The sequence below is a fragment of the Hippopotamus amphibius genome, chromosome 2, assembly GCF_030028045.1.
Source record: "Hippopotamus amphibius kiboko isolate mHipAmp2 chromosome 2, mHipAmp2.hap2, whole genome shotgun sequence".
Classification (NCBI taxonomy): Eukaryota; Metazoa; Chordata; class Mammalia; order Artiodactyla; family Hippopotamidae; genus Hippopotamus; species Hippopotamus amphibius.
In genome coordinates, this window is record NC_080187.1 from 8,907,044 (window position 1) to 8,925,741 (window position 18,698).

An 18,698-nucleotide genomic window follows, 5' to 3' on the forward strand; every position below is an offset into this window, starting at 1 on the left:
ATCTCAGAAAACGACGAGAATGCAAACTCTGGCCTTGATCATCAGATCACAAGCTGGTGCCTCTCGGAGGCTCCTGCTGTGCTCGGAGTGGTAGCCAGCCGGAGCTGGAGAAGCCTGGAGAGAGCAGAGTAACGGTGGTGCCTAGAACCCAGCATTTCCGAGAGGGATGGCCCCGCTGGAGGGAAGGCCAACACCCAGGGCTCCAGTCACGTACACTATGCAACCTCTAGGCCACTGTCCTCATTTGAAACCAGAAAAGCAAGAAGAAAGAGGAAAAGCTGTCAACAGCCCCATTCAGAGGTTTGGTCTATTCAAAGGGGTCTTGCAGGGTGCTTTCTACTGAAGATCATATTCTAGCAGGTCTGTCTGAGCAGTCAGAAGCCCATTCCGCTTGGCCCAAGTCCCTGATATCATTCCTTTGGGTGGGGATGCAGAACTTCATACCTGGAACAAAGGTTCTGATTGGACCAAGTCGGTTTGTAGTAGCATGCTTGGGGCCAGCGACCAGGTTGTCAGGAATTCAAAGAAATTCAATTCAAGAAGTATTTCCTGAGTACCTCATTCATTCATTCTACATATATTTACTGAAGCCCTATTACATGCCTGACATTGGGCAAGGGGAAGGGGACACAGTGATGAACAAGATAGACACGGTTCCTGCCTTCGTGGAGCCCACAGACTGGCAAGGAGGATGGAGACTAAAGAGTTACACAAATGAGGACAGATGGGAAAAGGACCACACAGAGAAGTACAGGTGCAATGAGGGGACATAGGACGGGGAGACCTTATATAGGCTGAGATCCACAGAAGGCTCCTAGAGAGAGTGACATTCCCACTGAGATCTGGTTGGGAGCTGAACAAGGAGGACAGCACGAATGCGGGCCTGATGGGACCAAGATATGATGCAGCAGGAAAGAGGCAGGAGGCCAGGATGGCCAAAGCCCACAGAGTAGGGGTGGAGGACAAGAGATGAGGCTGGAGGGGTAGACAGAAGCCAGACCCACCATGCAGGGCACAATTAAGGTGTTCAAACCTTAGCTTAAGTGGAATTGGAAGCCACTGAAATGATTTAAACACAGAAAAGATGTGTTCAATTCCACCCGCTGTGTGAAGAAGCATGGATGAGGGTGGGGGTTCAGGAAGAGGGGTTTGGACCTGGGGCCAGATGCCTGAGACTGAAGCCTGGAGGGGCTTCCAGCCTAGGGGGGACAATGGATTGCTATCTGCACAGGCACATGCAAGGGGTGCTCTTACCTGGTTAAACCTCCGGGTAAAGGCCACGACGTTGGGGGCGAGACTATGTTTCTCCTTCTTACTCCATCCACAGCTGGCTAGTTCCTGGGAAGCACAGAGTCAATTTCAACAGTGATTCCAACGGGGATACAAGTACAGCAGGGCATCTACTGGACTGTGGACACAGAGACGGGGAAGGACTGGAGCCTTGGCCGTCTGTGTCCTCCCAGGGTAGGGGAGAGTCTCCTCCTTCTCTGGAGAAGAGGGCTGGGTCTGTAGGTGGAGGTGCACCCTGGGACCCCCAGAGGTGAGGCTGAGAAGCAGGATACTTTTCCCCACAACCCCAGCCACATCTCCCAGGACTTCTGTGCCAAATTATTCTCAACCCCCCCACTACCACTCTGCCAGCTCCCCAGAACCAGAAGCCCCTTCTTAATGCAAAGTGTCTGAGAGAAGGTATAATGTTATAGCAAGCAGGAGTCGTAAACCCAGGGATAACTTAAAATTACAATCTGGCTGAAGATGCTCAGATTTCATTGGCCAAGTGACATCCTCCATTCCTGGAATCAGGGAACGTTCCCGGCCAAGCCCACCGCGATCAGAGAAGCTTCCGGGATGACCTCAGATTCCTTCCTAGATATGGTCCCTCCCATCTCTCATACAAACAAAAGGGGGCAGAAGGACAGGTCCCCTTAATATCTTCTTCAGGAGGCTTGTCTCTTTTTTTCTAGCAGGCTTAGCATTATAATTTGAAGAATCAAATGACCTAAATTTTACCTATCAGTGAGGCTGCTTCCTCTCCAAGGGAGATGACATGAGCAACCTAATGAGATTACTTGGGGGTAGCAGACAAAAGAACTAAGGAAAAGCCACTACCCAAATGCCCAGCAGTGCCAGCTTGTGCCTTGAGGACCCCTGGCAGAGAATGGAGGAAAGGAAAGGTCTCCACCCCTCCGTTCCAAGGCTTCCTTCTAATTCATGTCAGACCTCTGTATTATTAATAATATGTTATTAATTTTTGGTCCCACACCTGGAACTTTTATAAGGTCTTTAGTGAGCGCCAGCTGCCGACCAGCTGAAACAGACGCAGATCAGGAGTTGACTAGGAAGTCAGGGGTGCTGTGGGAATGGCCTGAGACAAACGTGTCGGCTGAGCAGCTAGGTCTGAAGTGCCGTGCCCTTCAAATGCATCTCAGGACCGAACTATAGGCCACCACAGGCACCTGTGGGAAATCAGCCGCAGGCAGGGGGCAGCTCTGGATACAAGATGAATGACCTGGACTGGAGAATGCTTGGGAACCAACCAGGAGCTAAGAAACAAGCTCCTCTTCCTGGCGGCCTCACTTCTATAAACGGCACCATCGTCCTCCCAGTCACCCACGTGAAAAAACACAGCAGACATCCTTGATCCCACCCCTGCCAAGTCCTTCTCACCCTCACAATTTAGACCGCAAGTGATGGTAATGACAACGATATTAACTACTGCTACCATTTACCAAGAATCCCCCGTGTGTTGGTAAGGGGGCCTCACTTGCTATCTCATGTAATGCTCAACATATCCGTTTTATAAAGAAGAGGGCTCAGTACCATTCATCCTCTTGAATGAATGCTTTGACTCCGCTTCTTTTCACAAGTAGACATGACTCTCTTCAAGCAGTGCAGTTCACCTCTGTTTACCACGAGTCTCCTTGTTCTGAAACTTAGGTCTGAGTTTCTTTTCAAGTGTATATTTGACCTACCTCAGTTCCACTGACTCCTCCCACTTCACCCCACCTTTAGAACAAATGCTTTAATCAGTCTGCAAGTGTATATTACTGCCTTTTCGAAGTATTTTAATTGTGAGGACAAGAGCCTCTCTCCCCCGTCGTTCCCAAAGCCAGCCCTGGAAATGTAAGGATTATAATCTGATACAAAAGAGAATTTGTAAAACTGATGTTCAAGGACTGAGGCACAGTTGTTGCCCAATTTCTGGCTGACACTTGCTCCCTTTGTTTTTTCCTGAATTCTTTAATAAACAGCGGAAGTTATACACAAATCCGCATGTGTGGCGGCGGGGCGGGGGCGGGGGGGTGCGCCTGTGTGTAAGTGTCCATTTAACTCAGCTTGGGTCTTATTTCCACACCGTAAGTAATTTAGGAATGCATCCTCAACAGGAACGGTGTGGACCTTACAGACAGACTCTCCACCCTCCAGCTGCGTGATGTGTATCTGCTCAGAACCTCAGTTTTCTCACCTTGTAGTTGGTATGATATTATATTTACCCGTGAAGCTCATTAGAACAGGTACGTGAGATTAAAGTGCACACAGAGCGCCTGGCACTCAACAATCACTTCATAAAGGTTACCCTGCCTCCTCTTCCCAGGGTCACGCTGCTGTCAGGCACGGCTCTGACTCAAAACACTCCCTTCTTTCTTCCACACACACACACACATTGCTGTCTTGAATTATTAACAAAATCTATTATTATCTCTCTTTCATTTTGCTGATGTCATGCAGGCAGGAACCAAAGCAGATACTTAATACATCTGCCCTAAATTTGTTTGATTTGAACATTTCTTAGACCCTGATTTAAAAACTGTATGTGCAGTTCTTGGGGGTTGACAATTCCCCTAGACTCTTTCACATTGGAAGACATGTCACATTTAAAATTAAAATCTCAGCAGGGTAAAACACTGTGTTTGAGAGGTTCCTTGATAGAATGGGAAGAGCCCTTTCCTTGCTCTGAATCCTAATCCTGTCACTCATTTCCGTGGTGACCCCTCTCTTGGCATCAGTTTCGTCGCTGATGAAGACAGGGGTGCTGAGACTAACTCCTCAGAACCGTGGTGGAGACCAAGAGAGCTAAAGCCTGACAAAGGAAGTGACACGCAGGGCACAGGCCTGGAGCATAGCAGATTCATTTGCTGAATGAACAGGGTATGAGCATTTCTCAGTGTTGAATCTCCCAAATCCAGTGCAGAAAGATTTATCAAGATGTCAAAAGAAATAAGACCATTCTAACTGCACTAAAACAAGTCCCAGGTCCTGCCTCCTTGGCACTATTCCTCTTCTGTGTTTGGCCTTAAAGGAATACAAGAGATTCCATCTGTGTGAAGTGGGTTTGGAAAATGTGAAGTAATAGAACAACACTCCTCCAGTCACAAATGCCTGAAAAACGTCCATGCTACGGAACTGACTTGAGTGTAATTAAGTTAAAACAGACTGGAGGAGACAGGACTGGTTCTAGACGGGAGACAGGGGGCTGGGCTGAGGCCGGTAAGGCCCTGGTATCCCTGCGTGCTGGAGAGCCAGGCGGCTGCCCTGGGCTGTGCTGGGGCCCTGATCTTGCCCAGGCTGTCCTTGGCTCTGAGCTCTCTCCTGAGGTCCCCCTGGATGTGAAAGGACAGTAAGAGCCTGTACAGTCCTTCGCCAGCTTCTTCTGGGACCTCTCCTCTGTCATGTGGCTGTTCTCCAGGTTCATCAGGGAGAAACTTTCTGCCACTAAACAAACAAGTTCACTTGCCCACTCTGCCTTCCTCAGGCTTTAGTGGAAGAGCGGGCCTGTCCCCTCCGGACCACGCTCCTCCCGGCTCCCTCCCCATCCCCGCTCAGAGGACTTGCTTGCTCTGATGCCCTCGCTGGTCTCTGTATCTTCAACCTTTTCCTCTCCAATTTCTTTCCTGCTAGCATTTTACTGTGCATAAGCCTCTCCCATTAATAATAATAATGGTGATGATATAACACGATAGTGACAACAAAAGCCATCTTCTCTAGGCCTCCCGTCTCCTCCAGCTCCCGCTCACTCTCTTTCTTCTCCTTCCAGGCAAATTTCTTGAAAGGGCTGTCAGTTCTCCCTGTTTCAGCCCGCTTCCCTGGCCCCCTCCCTCCTGGCCCCCTGCGGAGGCAACCCCTGCTGCATGTTTCCCGCTCTCTGTCCTTGCCCCTCAGCACTGTGCTCTCCTACTTGTCTTGTTGCCTCTCTGGCCCTCCATTCACAGGGTATTTTCCAGTCGCTCTGCTCTTTTCTGACGTATGTCCCCCAAGCCCCACCTAAACCTGTCCAGGGTCTTCCTGCACATTCTCTACGTCTGCATCCCTTCCTAGAAGATCACACACACAACCACAGCTTCACCCACGTGCCCGAGTCCAGCCCAAGTTTCTCTCCCGACTCCAGACCAGGATATTCAGCCACCTCCTTGCCACACCTTCCTTGGCCTCCCACAGGCACCTCAAAATCAGCAGGCCCAAAACCAAAAGGATGTCTGACCAGCTGCCTTAAGTAAAAAACACCTAACGACAGGAGATTCATTTAGACATTCAATCTGATGAAAGAGAGTGTTTATTATAAAGAAACCATCCATGGAAAAAGTCCCTAACCAATGTAAAAGCAACTGTGTCCTGATACCCCCATCTGCAAGCACACCTAGGGGACAGCAAGAGTCCACACTGGTTCCGGTTCACCCTCGAAGCTTTCCTGGCCACCAGCTTTGTGGTTAGGGTTTTGGGAATCAGATGCCCTGAGGTGGCCTGAGAAAGGCCTGGCCCTGACTGTGCCTGGGATCAATGAGGTAAAGCCCTGGAAGAGAAGACCTGGGGAGTGAGACAAGTCCTCCCTGAAGACCCCCACAGGATCTAAGCCACTGAGCCATAGGTGGCCGCATGTGGCCCTTCCACACGTGTGCTTAATTCTAACTGGAATCTTCTCCAAATCACATTCCTAAAACATGCCCACATGGAAAATGCACCACATCAAGGAAAGGTCACTAAATCTGACCTCAGGGACCACCACCAGGTGGCACCAGCCAATGACACTACATTACCATCCTGCTCCATGGCAACCTTTTTTCCTTCCTTCTCCCTCCAAGTTTCTCTCCATCCCTCCCATCCCACCCTCTGGAACAATCTTCAGAAGAACTGGTGGGACAGTCACACACTAGTCAAAGGAGTTTTAAAAGCACCCCAGGGAGTGGGTGACCCACTGAGGCAGTGTGGGGAGACAGTGCCAGTTTAGGCGTTGGCAGCGGGGTCTGACTAAGGAGTAAGGCATTTCGGAGCTCTCATACCTCCCTGCGGGGAATGCAAAGTGGTAGAGCCATTTGGAGATCAGTTTGGCAGTTTCTTTTAATGTTAAGCATACACTTACCAAATGACCCAGCAATGTCACTAAAGCAAACATTTGTACACATGGAAAAACCACGTGTGCATGGCAGTTTCATTCCCAATATCCCCAAACTGGAAACAACCCAGATCTCCATCAGTTGTTGAAGGGACAAAGTGTGATCCATCCATATAATCAAACACTGCTCAGCAATAGAAAGGAACGAACTACTGATACAGGTATCAACACAGATGAACGTCAAAAGCTTTATGCTAAGTGAAAGGAACCAGACACAAAAATATTATAGGATTCCATTTTTATGATACCCGAAGAGAGGTAAAACTGCAGGGACAGAAACTAGATCACTGGCCACGGGGGGCACAGGGGATGGGGCACAGGGGACGGGGCACAGGGGCAGGGCACAGCGAAGTTCTGAGGTGCTAGGCAAGTTCTCGCCCTGGATGTGGTGGTTCCATGAGAGAAGAGTAGTCCTGCCTACCTTATCTACGGTTTCACTTTCTGCAGTTTCAGTTACCTGCTGTCAACTGAGGTCCGAACATATTAAATGGAAAATTCCAGAAATAAACACTTCATACATTTTAGATCGTGCACCATTCTGAAGCATGAGGAAATTTCACACCTATGGCTCTGTCTGGCTCAGGACATGAACCATCCCTTTGTCCAGAGTAACCTGCTGGTGAGTCACCGAGTGGCTGGCTCAGTTATTAGACTGATGGTGGTGGTGTCCCAGTGCTTGTGTTCAAGTAACCCTTATAGTAAATAATGGCCCCAAAGCACAAGAGAATTGATGCTGGCAATTAGGATACGCCAAAAAGAAGCTGTAAAGTGCTTGCTTTAAATGAAAGGGTGAAAGTTCTCGACTTAAGGAAATAAAAAAATATATATGCTGAGGTTGCTAAGATACACAGTAAGAATGAATCTTGATCCATGAAAATTGTGAAGGAGGAAAAAGAAATTCATGCTAGTTTTGCTGTCGCCCCTCAAACTGCAAAACTTACAGCCACAGTGCGTGATAAGTGCTTAGTTAAGATGAAAACAGCATTAAATTTGTACAAGAAGATATTTTGGGAGAGAAAGAACACATTCACCTAACTTTTATTACAGCATATTATTATAATTGCTCTATTTTATTACTGTGGTTGTTAATCTCTTACTGTGCCTAATTTATAAATTAACCTTTATCATAAGTACATATGTAGCATAGGAAAAAACATAATACAGTTGACCTTTGAACAACACCAGTTTGAACCGTGCAGGTCCACTTTTATGCAAATTTTTTTCAGTAGTAAACACTACAGTAGTACATCATTGGCAGTCGGTTGAATCCTCAGATGCAGAAACTCAGAGATGGAGGAACCATGTATAAGGAGGGCCACCGATAAGTTATACTCAGATTTTTGACTGTGGAGAGTCAGTGCCCCTGACCCCCGTGTTGTTCAAGGGTCAACTTTATACATAGGGTTCGGCAGTGTCTGCAGTTTCAGGCACCCACTTGGGGTCTTAGAGTGTATCCCTCTTGGATAAGGGGAGGACCACTGTATGCATTTATCAAGACTCACCAAACTGTTCACTAAAAAGAGTGAATTTTACTGGATAAAATTAAACCTCAATAAATATGACTTAAAAAAAAAAAAAAGGAAAGGAAACAGTCCAAGCATCCAGGAATGTGAAGGGAAGCACAGCAGTAACAGCTGTGCAAAAGAACTAAAGAACAGCGAGTTCACACTGGAGTAAAGACAAAGGGGCCTGAAGAAGGGTCTCTGGGAAAAAAATTCATGCAATTAAAAATATGATAGAAATAAAAATATAACAGAAGGGATTTCCCTGGTGATGCAGTAGATAAGACTCCATGCTCCCAACGCAGGGGGCCAGGGTTTGATCCCTGGTAGGGGAGCTAGATCCCGAATGCATGCCGCAACTAAGGAGCCCACCTGCCGCAACTAGAACCCGGTACAACCAAATAAATAAATAAAATAAATATTTTTTAAATGTATATATATATAAAACAGAAAACTTGAAAAAGTTTGAGGACATGATGAGGGCAAATGATGATAGAAAAAAAGCAATTATAATCTCCAGGAAAAACAAAAACCAAGAAATTCCTGTTTGTATATATATGTATGTATATACATATATTTATTTTTAATGTAGTTTTAATTTTGCATTCCTTGTTACGTATTTTTTATGTGTTTAACAACAATTCACCTTTTTTTTTCTGGCTCCTTTTTGGTGGCATAGTATTGATTTTCTTAATTTTTAGAAGCTCTTTATATTTAGGGATTTTACCCTTTACAATATCAGTTGCAAATATTTTTTCCCAGCTTGTCATTTCTTACTTATGCCACAAGTGGCATTTATTTTTATGTAGGCACATTTATCCATCTTCTTCCCTTTTATTTTATTTTATTTATATATTGGCTGTGTTGGGTCTCCGCTGCTGCATGTGGGCTTTCTCTAGTTGCAGTGAGTGGGGGCTACTCTTCATTGCACTGCGCGGACTTCTCATTGCAATGGCTTCTCTTTTTACGGAGAATGGGCTCTAGGCAAGCAGACTTCAGTAGTTGCAGCACACGAGCTTAGCTGCTCTGCGGCATGTGGGATCTTCCCGCAGCAGGGATCAAACCCCTGTCCCCTGCACTGGCAGGCAGATTCTTAACCACTGCGCCACCAGGGAATTCCCCCCTGTTTGTATATATTTCAATGTTATATATGTATTTAAATAGTATATGTACATCTTTAAATGTTTAAATATTATACATTTTAATAGTTGCATACATTTAAATATTTCATTTTTTCCCCAACATCAGGCAGTTGAGGGATTAACTGTGGGCCGCTGACGTGAGGCACATTCTCTCTTGAGTGGCCCGGGGTCATCAGAGAATGAAAGACAGCCCTGGCTCACACCACCTAGCTTGGCACTGAACGGCATTTACACATTGGCAGGGCCATAAAAATGAATGCTGTTTGTTGGTTTGCAACTTTTAGAGTCAACCTAAGGAAAACTGATGAACTTGGTGTAGCTGCAGAATGTCAGAAAGTTAATTTCATTAACTTGACAATGTAAAAGTACAGCTGACAGAAGGAGGCAAGTGGAGAAGGGGAGGAAAAGCATAGGAAGTGAGCAGGCAAGAGACACTACATAAAGCTGATGAAATCAAGGGTTCAGCGCACCAGATAACGTTCCAAAAATAACCAGGAGAAGAAAAATCCTCTGGGGAGGGGACTGGGGTAAGGGATCAAAGCCTTTCTTCATAAGCTCTTCTGTACTATTTGAATATCATGAAAAGATTACTTTGAAACACATTTTAATAGGTGACATGCTACAACATTACACATTGTAAACCTTCTAAAATTAAATTTTAACAGTTGAATAAATGCTCAAATATACAAAATTTTTATAAACTCATAACCTGCTTATAACCTGACAGGGTCAACATCTATAACATAAATAACAGATGGTTTTCACATGATCACTAGACACTTCTGTACCTTCTTATGCAGTAAGCATGTGAAATCATGACCATCTAGACCTTCAGGAAACATGCCTGTCCTACCCGAAACGTCAGGGCTTTGCTGGAGTGAAGCACAGAGGAGGGAGCAGCCAACTGCAGAGGCAGGAAAGCTCCACGGAAGGGCTCCTGCCAGAGCTGCCTTAAATCCTCACTGGGACAAAACAGGCTGTGATGAAAAATGGAAGGAAAGAAAAAGGGAAGGAGGAAAGGCAAAAGGAGGCAAGGATGGAAAAAAGAAAGGAAGCGAGGGAAGAAGGGAGGGATCAGGGAAGAGGGGAAGGAAGAAGGGAGGGCAGTGAGGCCAGCGGAGCACCAGCCCCCATGCTGCAGGGGCTCCAGGACAGTCGGCCAAGGCCTCGAGGAGCTCGGTGTCTGGCCGGTGGGGGAGACAGACATGAACACAAATCACTGTAACTCAAAAGAACAGAGAGCAACTGCGCTTTCCTGCTTTATTTATGAAGGTCGAAGTCCTAAAAGACATTTCCTAGATCCAAGCCTTCTGAGTGACTGTCAATGGGCTGAGGCGTCTTTAGCTCTCTCTTGGGAGAAGAAGGAGAAAGAGGGGAAAGGGTGAAAAGAAAGAACGAAGAAGGAAGAGAAAGAGAAAGGGAAGACACAACAGTAACTGACAGTTTATAAAACACATCTACAAGAGTGAGTCAAAAATTATCCTCACTCCAGTTATATTAAAACTTCTGTTGGCCACACTGTCTTATCAGCACTTTCTGTTCAAGGCTACCATCTCCCCAGTCACTGCTGTGCAGGTGTGAACGTGTTACATCAGTTCATTTGTAACTGCGGTGTGAGCAAAAATGGATGCCCCACTTGTGATCTGCACGAAAGAAGAGCAGCATGTAGTGATTCGTTTTTTGTGGTCTGAGGGTATACCTGGTGCTGTTACTTATCGAAGACTTTGTGTGCAGTATGGAGAAGGTGTTTTGTCACAAAGAAGTGTGTATGAATGCGTAGAGAAGTTCAAGGAAGGTCGCACAATTGTTAGCCATCAAGAAGGAGCCAGATGCCCATCCATGTCCCCGGCTGATGACAACATCAAGTGTACATGTGAAATGATTCTGTTGAATACACGGGTGACAGTGGATTATACGGCAAACCATTTGCAAATCAGCCATGCCTCTGCCTATGAAATAATTCACGACAGACCTAGGTTTCGAAAAGTGTGTGCTGAAGCCTAAACTTTGGATTAAACGCAGAGGACTGCTCTCCAAGGGCGTTATGATCTTCCATGACAATGCACACTTTTGCCCACACTGTCAATACTCTGCAAAAACTTTGTTTTGAGGTGTTAAAACATCCTCCCTGATCTTGCTCCATCAGACTTTCATCTGTTTGGTCCCTTGAAAGCAAGACTTATGAGGACGAAGATTCACTTCTGATGAAGTGAAGACAGTGGTGCATTTGTGGCTCGCACCCCAGCCTAAAACATTTTTTAATGAGGGAATACGAAATGTTGACAAATGGACAAAGTGTATTAAAAAGCAAGGAGAGTATGTCCAAAAATGATGTATTTGTTTTTTCTAACAGTTAATTAAAATAAATCCTACAGCCAGAGTGCGGATAATTTTTGACTCACCCTAGTGCATTCATTGGATACCAAAGTTAAAGTATGTTTTATGATATACAGCAATGGACCACACAAAGATGCTCTTGCTTTTTATGTCCTACAGGAGGGGAGAGAGATGAGAAATCTGTGATAAGTCAGACGATAATAAATCCTTTGAAAAAATGTCAACCAGGATGAAGGAATGGAATATTGGAGGGGACATCTTGGGATGCCTGGCCGATAAACCAACTGCAGACCATGAACGAGGTTGGCAGCAGGCTCTGCGAGGATCCAGGGAGAGGGTTCCAGGCCAGGGGGAGTGCGAGTGTGAAGACTCTGGAAGCTCTGACAGTGCAAGGTGGGCAATGAGGCTGGAGCTGCTTGAGATGGGGGTGGGGGGGGGTGAGGGGGAGGGGGTAGGAAGGAAGGGGGTGGAGGCCTCGAGGGCAGGTAAGGACTGGGGTTTACCCCGAGTGGGAGGGGAAGGCTACAGAGGGACTGAGCAGAAGCAGCTCCAAAACCCTCACACTATGCACTGGGTAGGTTTTATCGGACCCAATCCACCTGGTGCTCCTGTGCTGTGCTACAATCTAGCCTGTACCACAACCTCATACACAGACAACATAATTTTCTCACGTGAGAGCAATCGACTTTAGTAATTTGAAAGAAACACCTGCTGGGGCTGTGTGTGGAGAAAGAGAAGAGGCTGGCCGCGGCGGGGAAATGAACACGAGGGCCTCCGTAAGGCCTCAGAACCCCTGGCTAGACAAACCACAGAGGGGAAAGAATCGCCGGGGACAAACAGGCGCCTTCTGCAGGGTCGGGGTGCATGTATGGGGTGGGGGTCACTGACCGTGTAGGAGGAACTCCCCTTTCTCAGCTTCCAGTCTATTCATTTCCATTGAGCGACTTGTTTACAGACACTACTGTTTCATCAAGTCCTCGAACTACCGTCTGTTTAGCAAACATGTAGATTTAAGGTCATGAAGATGACGCAAACTTCCCCAAACATTCCCTTTCCAGCCCTAGTGCTGTGCAGCCCTGCACAATTAGAACCAGCTGTCCAGGCAGCACAGTGGCCAAGTGCAACCCTGTGGACAGCCTCCGGTCCACGTGACAGAGAAAGGGCCCCCGTGAGCAGAACGGAGAGCGGCCCGCAGTGCAGCCTGCCTGGATTCCCGGGCTGGTCACGAGGCCCACGGGGCCACACGTTCACTTCCCACTCTCACCCTGGGGACTGTGCTCAATCCCCTTTCTCCGTATTCTTGGGAAATGTTTTTTTCCAAATAACATTTGGATGTTCTCTTTTTAAAAAGAATACATTTTGTTTTTCTGATCAGGGACCCAGCACACGCTCACTACAGAAAACCTAAACAATGCAGAAAGCCCACAGAAGAGAATTTAAATCACCTATTAGCCTAACACCCAGAGAAACCAGAATTTACAGTCCGGTCAATAATAACGACAATAGCAACAGCAGCTAACTTTACTGAGCACTCACTAAGTGTCAAGCACAACGTCAGTCGTTTTACGTACGTTTACCCTTTGCTCACTGAATTCTCACAACAACCCTGTCAGATAGATACTATCCCTGCCCCATTTTACAGATGAAGAAATGAAAGCTTAGTTCGACAAGTTAAGCCATTTGCTCAAGTCCACACATGTGGTCAACGTGAGAGCCAAGATTCAAACCTGGGTCTGCAGCTCTCGGGAGCCTGGCCCCTTGGCCTCACAGCAGGTCTGTCTCCAGGATGGAGGCCCTTCCCCACACCCAGGCACAGGGGCACACACACGGGCGCACGCACTCACGCGCGCTCTCTCTCAATGGGGCTCACGTCGTAGCAGTGGTTTTGTCCTCACTACCACGTCATCGCAGGCATTTTCTCACGTCTGCCCCACCCTGCTTCTGTAGAATTCCTGATACACACTAGACATCTTCTAGAAACAATTCATCATAGTCATCTCCTTTCGTTCCTCCTCTGAGTTCTAGGAGAGAATTTTAGTCTGTCTTTTAATTCTCCTTTGGTTTTCTGCAATATCTGGTTTGCTGCTCACTGTTTCCACTGCAGTTTAAATTTGGTAATCACATTTTTTCAGCACCATTCAACCCTTCTTAATCTGGACCTTCGCAAAACTGCAGTCGTCCACAACACTGCCGGGAACACAAGATGAAATTTCTGGAAGTACCTGCTTCATGGGGAGAAGCAGGCTCTGACCTAGTCCTTGCACTGCCTACCATTTTTTGGCCAACCAAAACTTTTCTGTCTGGTGAGTATGCTGAACACCACGTCGGAAACTGGAAAAGTTAACTCAGAAGTTCCAGGGCCACGTGATTTTACCAGTGAGTCCTGTCAGACCTCATAATTAAGTGTTTAAATAACACCTAATTCTTATGCTAAATAATGTATTCCAGAGCACAAAAAGTGATGGAAAGAAGCACCAAACCCTAACACCTAACAAACACAGAGCAAGCGGGAAAAAGGATCACCCTACATGGCCTAGCAGGTTTGTCTAAAAAAATGTAAGAATAAGCTAATATTAACATTAACTCTTAACATAATAAGAGCACATCAATAAATCAAATAAGAGAAAAGTGTTATGTTCCTCTCAGATAGTGAAAAAGTAATTAGCAAAATGCAATATTCATTTGAGATTTTAAAAAGAAAAAAAAGAACTTTCTTAGAAGCTTAGTAATATCTACCTCCAACCAACAGCCATCATTATGTAACATAAGAAACACTAGAGGAATTTGAATTAAAGTTAGAAACAACAGGTGGTGCAGCCTTTCTCAACGAGGTTCCTTATCTAAACCACAGAACATGGAAAATGATTTGAGTGACTTTCTTAATTCTCCTAAGAATGGGATGTTTGTACACACAGTGGGCCTTCAGGTATTAGGCTTAATCCTCTCATGAATCCCTGGTTGAGAAAGGCCTATAACCCAGTGCTGGTCAACAGAAACGTAACACAAGCCATATATTTTAAATTTTCTAGTAGCTGCATTAAAAAGAGAAAAAAACAGGTGAAATTATTTTTAATAACTTATTTTATTTAACTCAATATATCCAAATATTATCTTTTCAACGTGTAATCAATATAAAATACACAAAATTACTGATGAGATCGTTTACACCCTTTTTGTACTAACTCTTTGAAAGCTGGTCCGTTTTTCACACTTACAGAACACCTCAGTTTGGACCAGTCACATCTCAGGTGTCCAGTAGCTTCACGTGAGACCACCATCTTGAACCACACAGTTCTAACCAATGTACAAATGCATGACGCTGGAATATAAGATAGAACTACTGAAAAGGAGAGGTCAGACAGGAGAACCAGAGACAAGCCGAGAGGCCCCATCAGCAGGGCCGGGGTGAGGTGGGAAGCCAAGGGAGCCCCCGAGAACCAGAGAGGATGGTTAGCCCGGGGCAAGCAGTAAGACAGAACAGGCGAGGAACCCACTCGTGACTGACCTTAAGTAATGGGCTCTTTATGTCCCTGTTAATGAAGGTCTGTCCCCACCTCTACTCTCCTGCTCCCCCAAGGGAGGCGGAGCTTGTCACTAATGGGTGAGGTAGATCCTGCTGCAGCTGTAGAGGGACCCAGGTTACAGACAGAATGAAATACATTCAAAAAAGACGGAGAAAGACACGAGCAGCTCACATTGGCAATTTCATGTTTTTACAGGGTCTTGCTAAGTAAGGAGTCCTGAGTTCTAATCTCAGCTGTGCCCTGAACCCCCTCTGAGACTTTGGGCCAGTCCTTCCCACTAGAGGGGCTCAATGTCCTGTCAGTAAAATACAGTGGCCCTTGATGGTCCTTAAGATCTTCCCAGTTCTCCTGTTCTATAAGCCTGCGGGAAGCAGAGGTCACGCGTGTAGCTTTACATAAAAACACTATTAAGTAATACCAGCCTCTGCAGACGGCGTGACTGCAGCGGTTCTCTTTCCAAGTTTTTTTTGAAGGGGTGTGGAGCGTCTGAGTCTTAGAGACATAGTCAAGAAGGGGAGGGGGGCTTCAGGGGCACTGCGCTTGTCCTCAGGGGTGGGGTGGACACGACGATCGGGGAGGCAGGCTGGGGGCAGATGGACAGAGGGAACACAGCCTGGGTTCCCGAAAGAGGGAAGGGAACGAAAGTGGAGGGGAGAAGAAAGGAGAGGAGGGGAGGAAGAAGGAAAGAAAAGGGAAATAGAGAAGAAAGAAAGGCATTCAAAGGTGTTCAGGGTTAAACCCAGGTGGGATCAGGTAGGGGAGAAATGCACCCAGGTGGAGCAAGGCAGGGGGGAAGGTGTGGGGGCCCTGCGGGGGCAGCTCGCTGTCCAGGGCAGGAGAGGAACTTGGAAAGAGAAGCAGTGGCAGGCTCTCCACGTCCCCAACAAAGGCAACCTCCGAAGGTCTGCACATCAGGAGCAGACACAGCCGGCTGATCAGATGCCAAAGAGGCAGCACTGGCCACCTTACACCAGGGACCCGTCCGGGGAGGCTGAGACCCAAACCGTGTGGCCCCCAGTCTCACCAGACAGGAAGAGAACACAGTGGGAGCACGCTGAGATAACCAACCGCCAGCCCCACGGCTCCTCCTCCCTCTGCGAGGTGAGCAGGGTCCTTCTAGACAAGATCAGTCCTGTCCCCAGGCTGAGAATAACAATGATGATACAACAGTAACAGCAGCAGCTAACAGCTTGCTTGCTCTATGCCAGACACTGTGCTAAATACCTTTCTTACATTACGTCCCCTAATCTTTTAACAACGGCGTCCACCAGGAAGGCCTATTATTGCGCTCCACCCCACCCCAACCCCCACCCCCATAAAGTAAAGTAAAATTGAGGATTCAGAGAGGATAATTCACTTGCCCAAGGTCACACAGCAAATAAGTGACAAAACTGGGATACAAACCCAGGTTTGCATGACTCTAAAACCTAAGCTTTAACCACTGTGCTTTCAGCCTGGTCAAGCATTATTACCATGATTTTTCACCAACATTTGGAATAACATTGATGGAGCATCTGCAAAGTAGATGGCACTGTAGGGGTTACAAAGCGAACAGAAGGGCAGTGAAGGCAGAGAACCGTGAGGTACTACACGTTTCCTACACTTTAGGTACCGTACAGTGTGCTTTCATCTCGTTTATTTTGCTTAAGTCTCAAAGCCAGACCATGAAGTAGGTAGATTTTACTATTCCATTTTACAGATGACAAAAGTGAGGCTCACAGAGACGAAGTCACTCTTCCAAGTTCATCTAGGTAGCAACTGGCAGAAACCAGAGCCTGAGCTTTTAACACAAAAAGGTCCCAGAGGGAGAGTGAGGTATGAGGTAACCAGACAGGGGGCCTGGGAGTAGAGGGATTTCACTCAGAAAAGGCTGAGCTAGCCGGGGGCCGGAGTGGTGGGGCAGGGGCGGGCTGTAGAAAACAATGAGCCTGAAGGCTGCCCCACCCTAAGGACGCCCCAACCTGCTCCCTGTGCGTCAGGCCTGACCTCGTCTGGAGCGAGGCAGAGCTGCAGCAGGGGCCACAGGGTAAGTCTTCATTCATCAAAATAATCGTTGCAATGAGTCACAGTGAGTCTTCTCCCCCAGTAACTTGCGTTTTGATAACAAGCAACATGAAGCCCCCGGACAGAGCAAGATATCTGGAAACAAAGCGAGACTTCTGATAAACTCCAGCAATGGCTGTGCAGCAGGACCTATCACAGGGGCGAGGCGGGTTTGACACCGGAACTGTCTGATGGGGACCAGGGACGGCCAGTGCACAAGTAGCCCTGGAGGAACGGCTCTCTCAGAAAGGCTGCTTCCTCTCCTGAGAAGCTAAGACAAAAACCACCTTTCAAATGTTTGATCTAGACAGGGATACTTGTTGAAATTAAAAGCGTGAGGAAGCCTTTCAGACACCGGAGCTAACAGCCTCCGAGGCGTGAAACCACCTTTGGTAGGGCAGGGAGTGAGGCCGTGGCTCCAATCCCCACCTCAGGCCTGGCCTACCCTCAACTCTGTCTCCAGCCCCATCTAACCAGTAACGCCGGCCAGTCTCCCCAGGCGCCTCTCCCGTGCCAGGCCCTGTGCGAGGCTTGGGGGATCGAGCAGTGAACGTGGCACTTGCCTGCCAGGGGAGAAGACAGGCATTAATTAAGAACGTGTTGCTAAGTGCCTACAGACAAATTCTGAGTGAGCCGAGGGAGTGACGGGGGCCGGTAGCGAGCCAGGTCACGGGGACAGCAGCGGCACGGAGGGCACGCGTGGCGGGCAGTGAACAGCCAGCGCACAGGCCTGGGGGTAGATCCGAGGGCCTGCAAGGAAGCCAGAGCAGGGGGAGCAGAGAGCGGGTGGGGAGGGCCAGAGGGAGGGCTGGACGGGAAGGAATAAACCAGGTCTCACGTGGCCTGCAGACTTGGGACAGACCCTACAGGCACCAGGGAAGCCAGTGGAAATCTTGAAGACACTCAGTGCCGTGTACAGAGATTTAAAAACTGCAGGTTGGGCGATAGAGCAGGATAGGGCAGACGTGGGTATGGAGATGTCCCTGGGGAGATAAGCAGGTAAGTTAAGGAGGAGGTGAGAGGGCAGCCTGACCTAGGAGGTGACTTTGGGAACAGAGAGAGGTGGAAGGAGGGGAGACGGGGGCAGGGACTGACTAGGGGCAGAGAACATGGGAGAGAGGAGTCACCGATGACACACACCATGTTTCTGGCCAGACCGGGCGGGCTGGGGTGCCATCCCGGGGGTGGGGACCACAGCAGGACTCTGGGGAAAGAATCGTTTGGTTCGGGACGTGCTGAGGCCACAGGGCCTGTGCGAACTTTGGCTGCTGCTCGTTCTGCTTGAAGGAAGCACAGCTCTGCCTACAGAATCAAGTCCCAAGAGCGCTGGGCGTGGCATTCGAGGCCTCCACAATGGGACCATCTTATTCTCTAGTCTAATTTTGTACAGCACCCTTCCCCTCTCCTTTGCTCTGGCCAAACTAATCTGCTCACTGATCCCTGTACCTGGCCACATTCCTCCCAACTGCCTTACCAGGTTCAAGCTGTTCCTCCACCTGGAATGCCCTTTCCTCTCATCTTGTGACCAAATCACACCGATCTCTCCAGGCCGTGAACAAACAGGACCCCCCCCAGGACGCTGCGCCCACTGCCCTGGCTACAAGTATTGGCCCCACTCCCGGAGAGTACTTAGTCTCTTCCCTCTCGTGTGGCCCTTGCCATCATTTATATATATTTCTTACTTTCCCCATTAGACCAGGGATTCCTCATTCTCCCTCGAGTCCCCCAAAACCCAAGCAAGGAGCTTCACACATGATATGTG

The 18,698-nt window shown here is 47.7% G+C and overlaps 1 protein-coding gene across 3 annotated transcripts in view; it reads right to left on the bottom strand.

Annotated features, from left to right (window-relative positions):
- The window catches only part of RALGPS1 (Ral GEF with PH domain and SH3 binding motif 1), a 266,004-nt gene that overhangs the window by 173,904 nt on the left and 73,402 nt on the right, over positions 1–18,698 (bottom strand). For all 3 annotated transcript variants that reach the window (XM_057721461.1, XM_057721459.1, XM_057721460.1), the window contains one exon: positions 1,255–1,338. In XM_057721461.1, the coding sequence (XP_057577444.1) occupies positions 1,255–1,338 (84 nt within the window). The remainder of the gene's footprint in view (positions 1–1,254; positions 1,339–18,698) is intronic.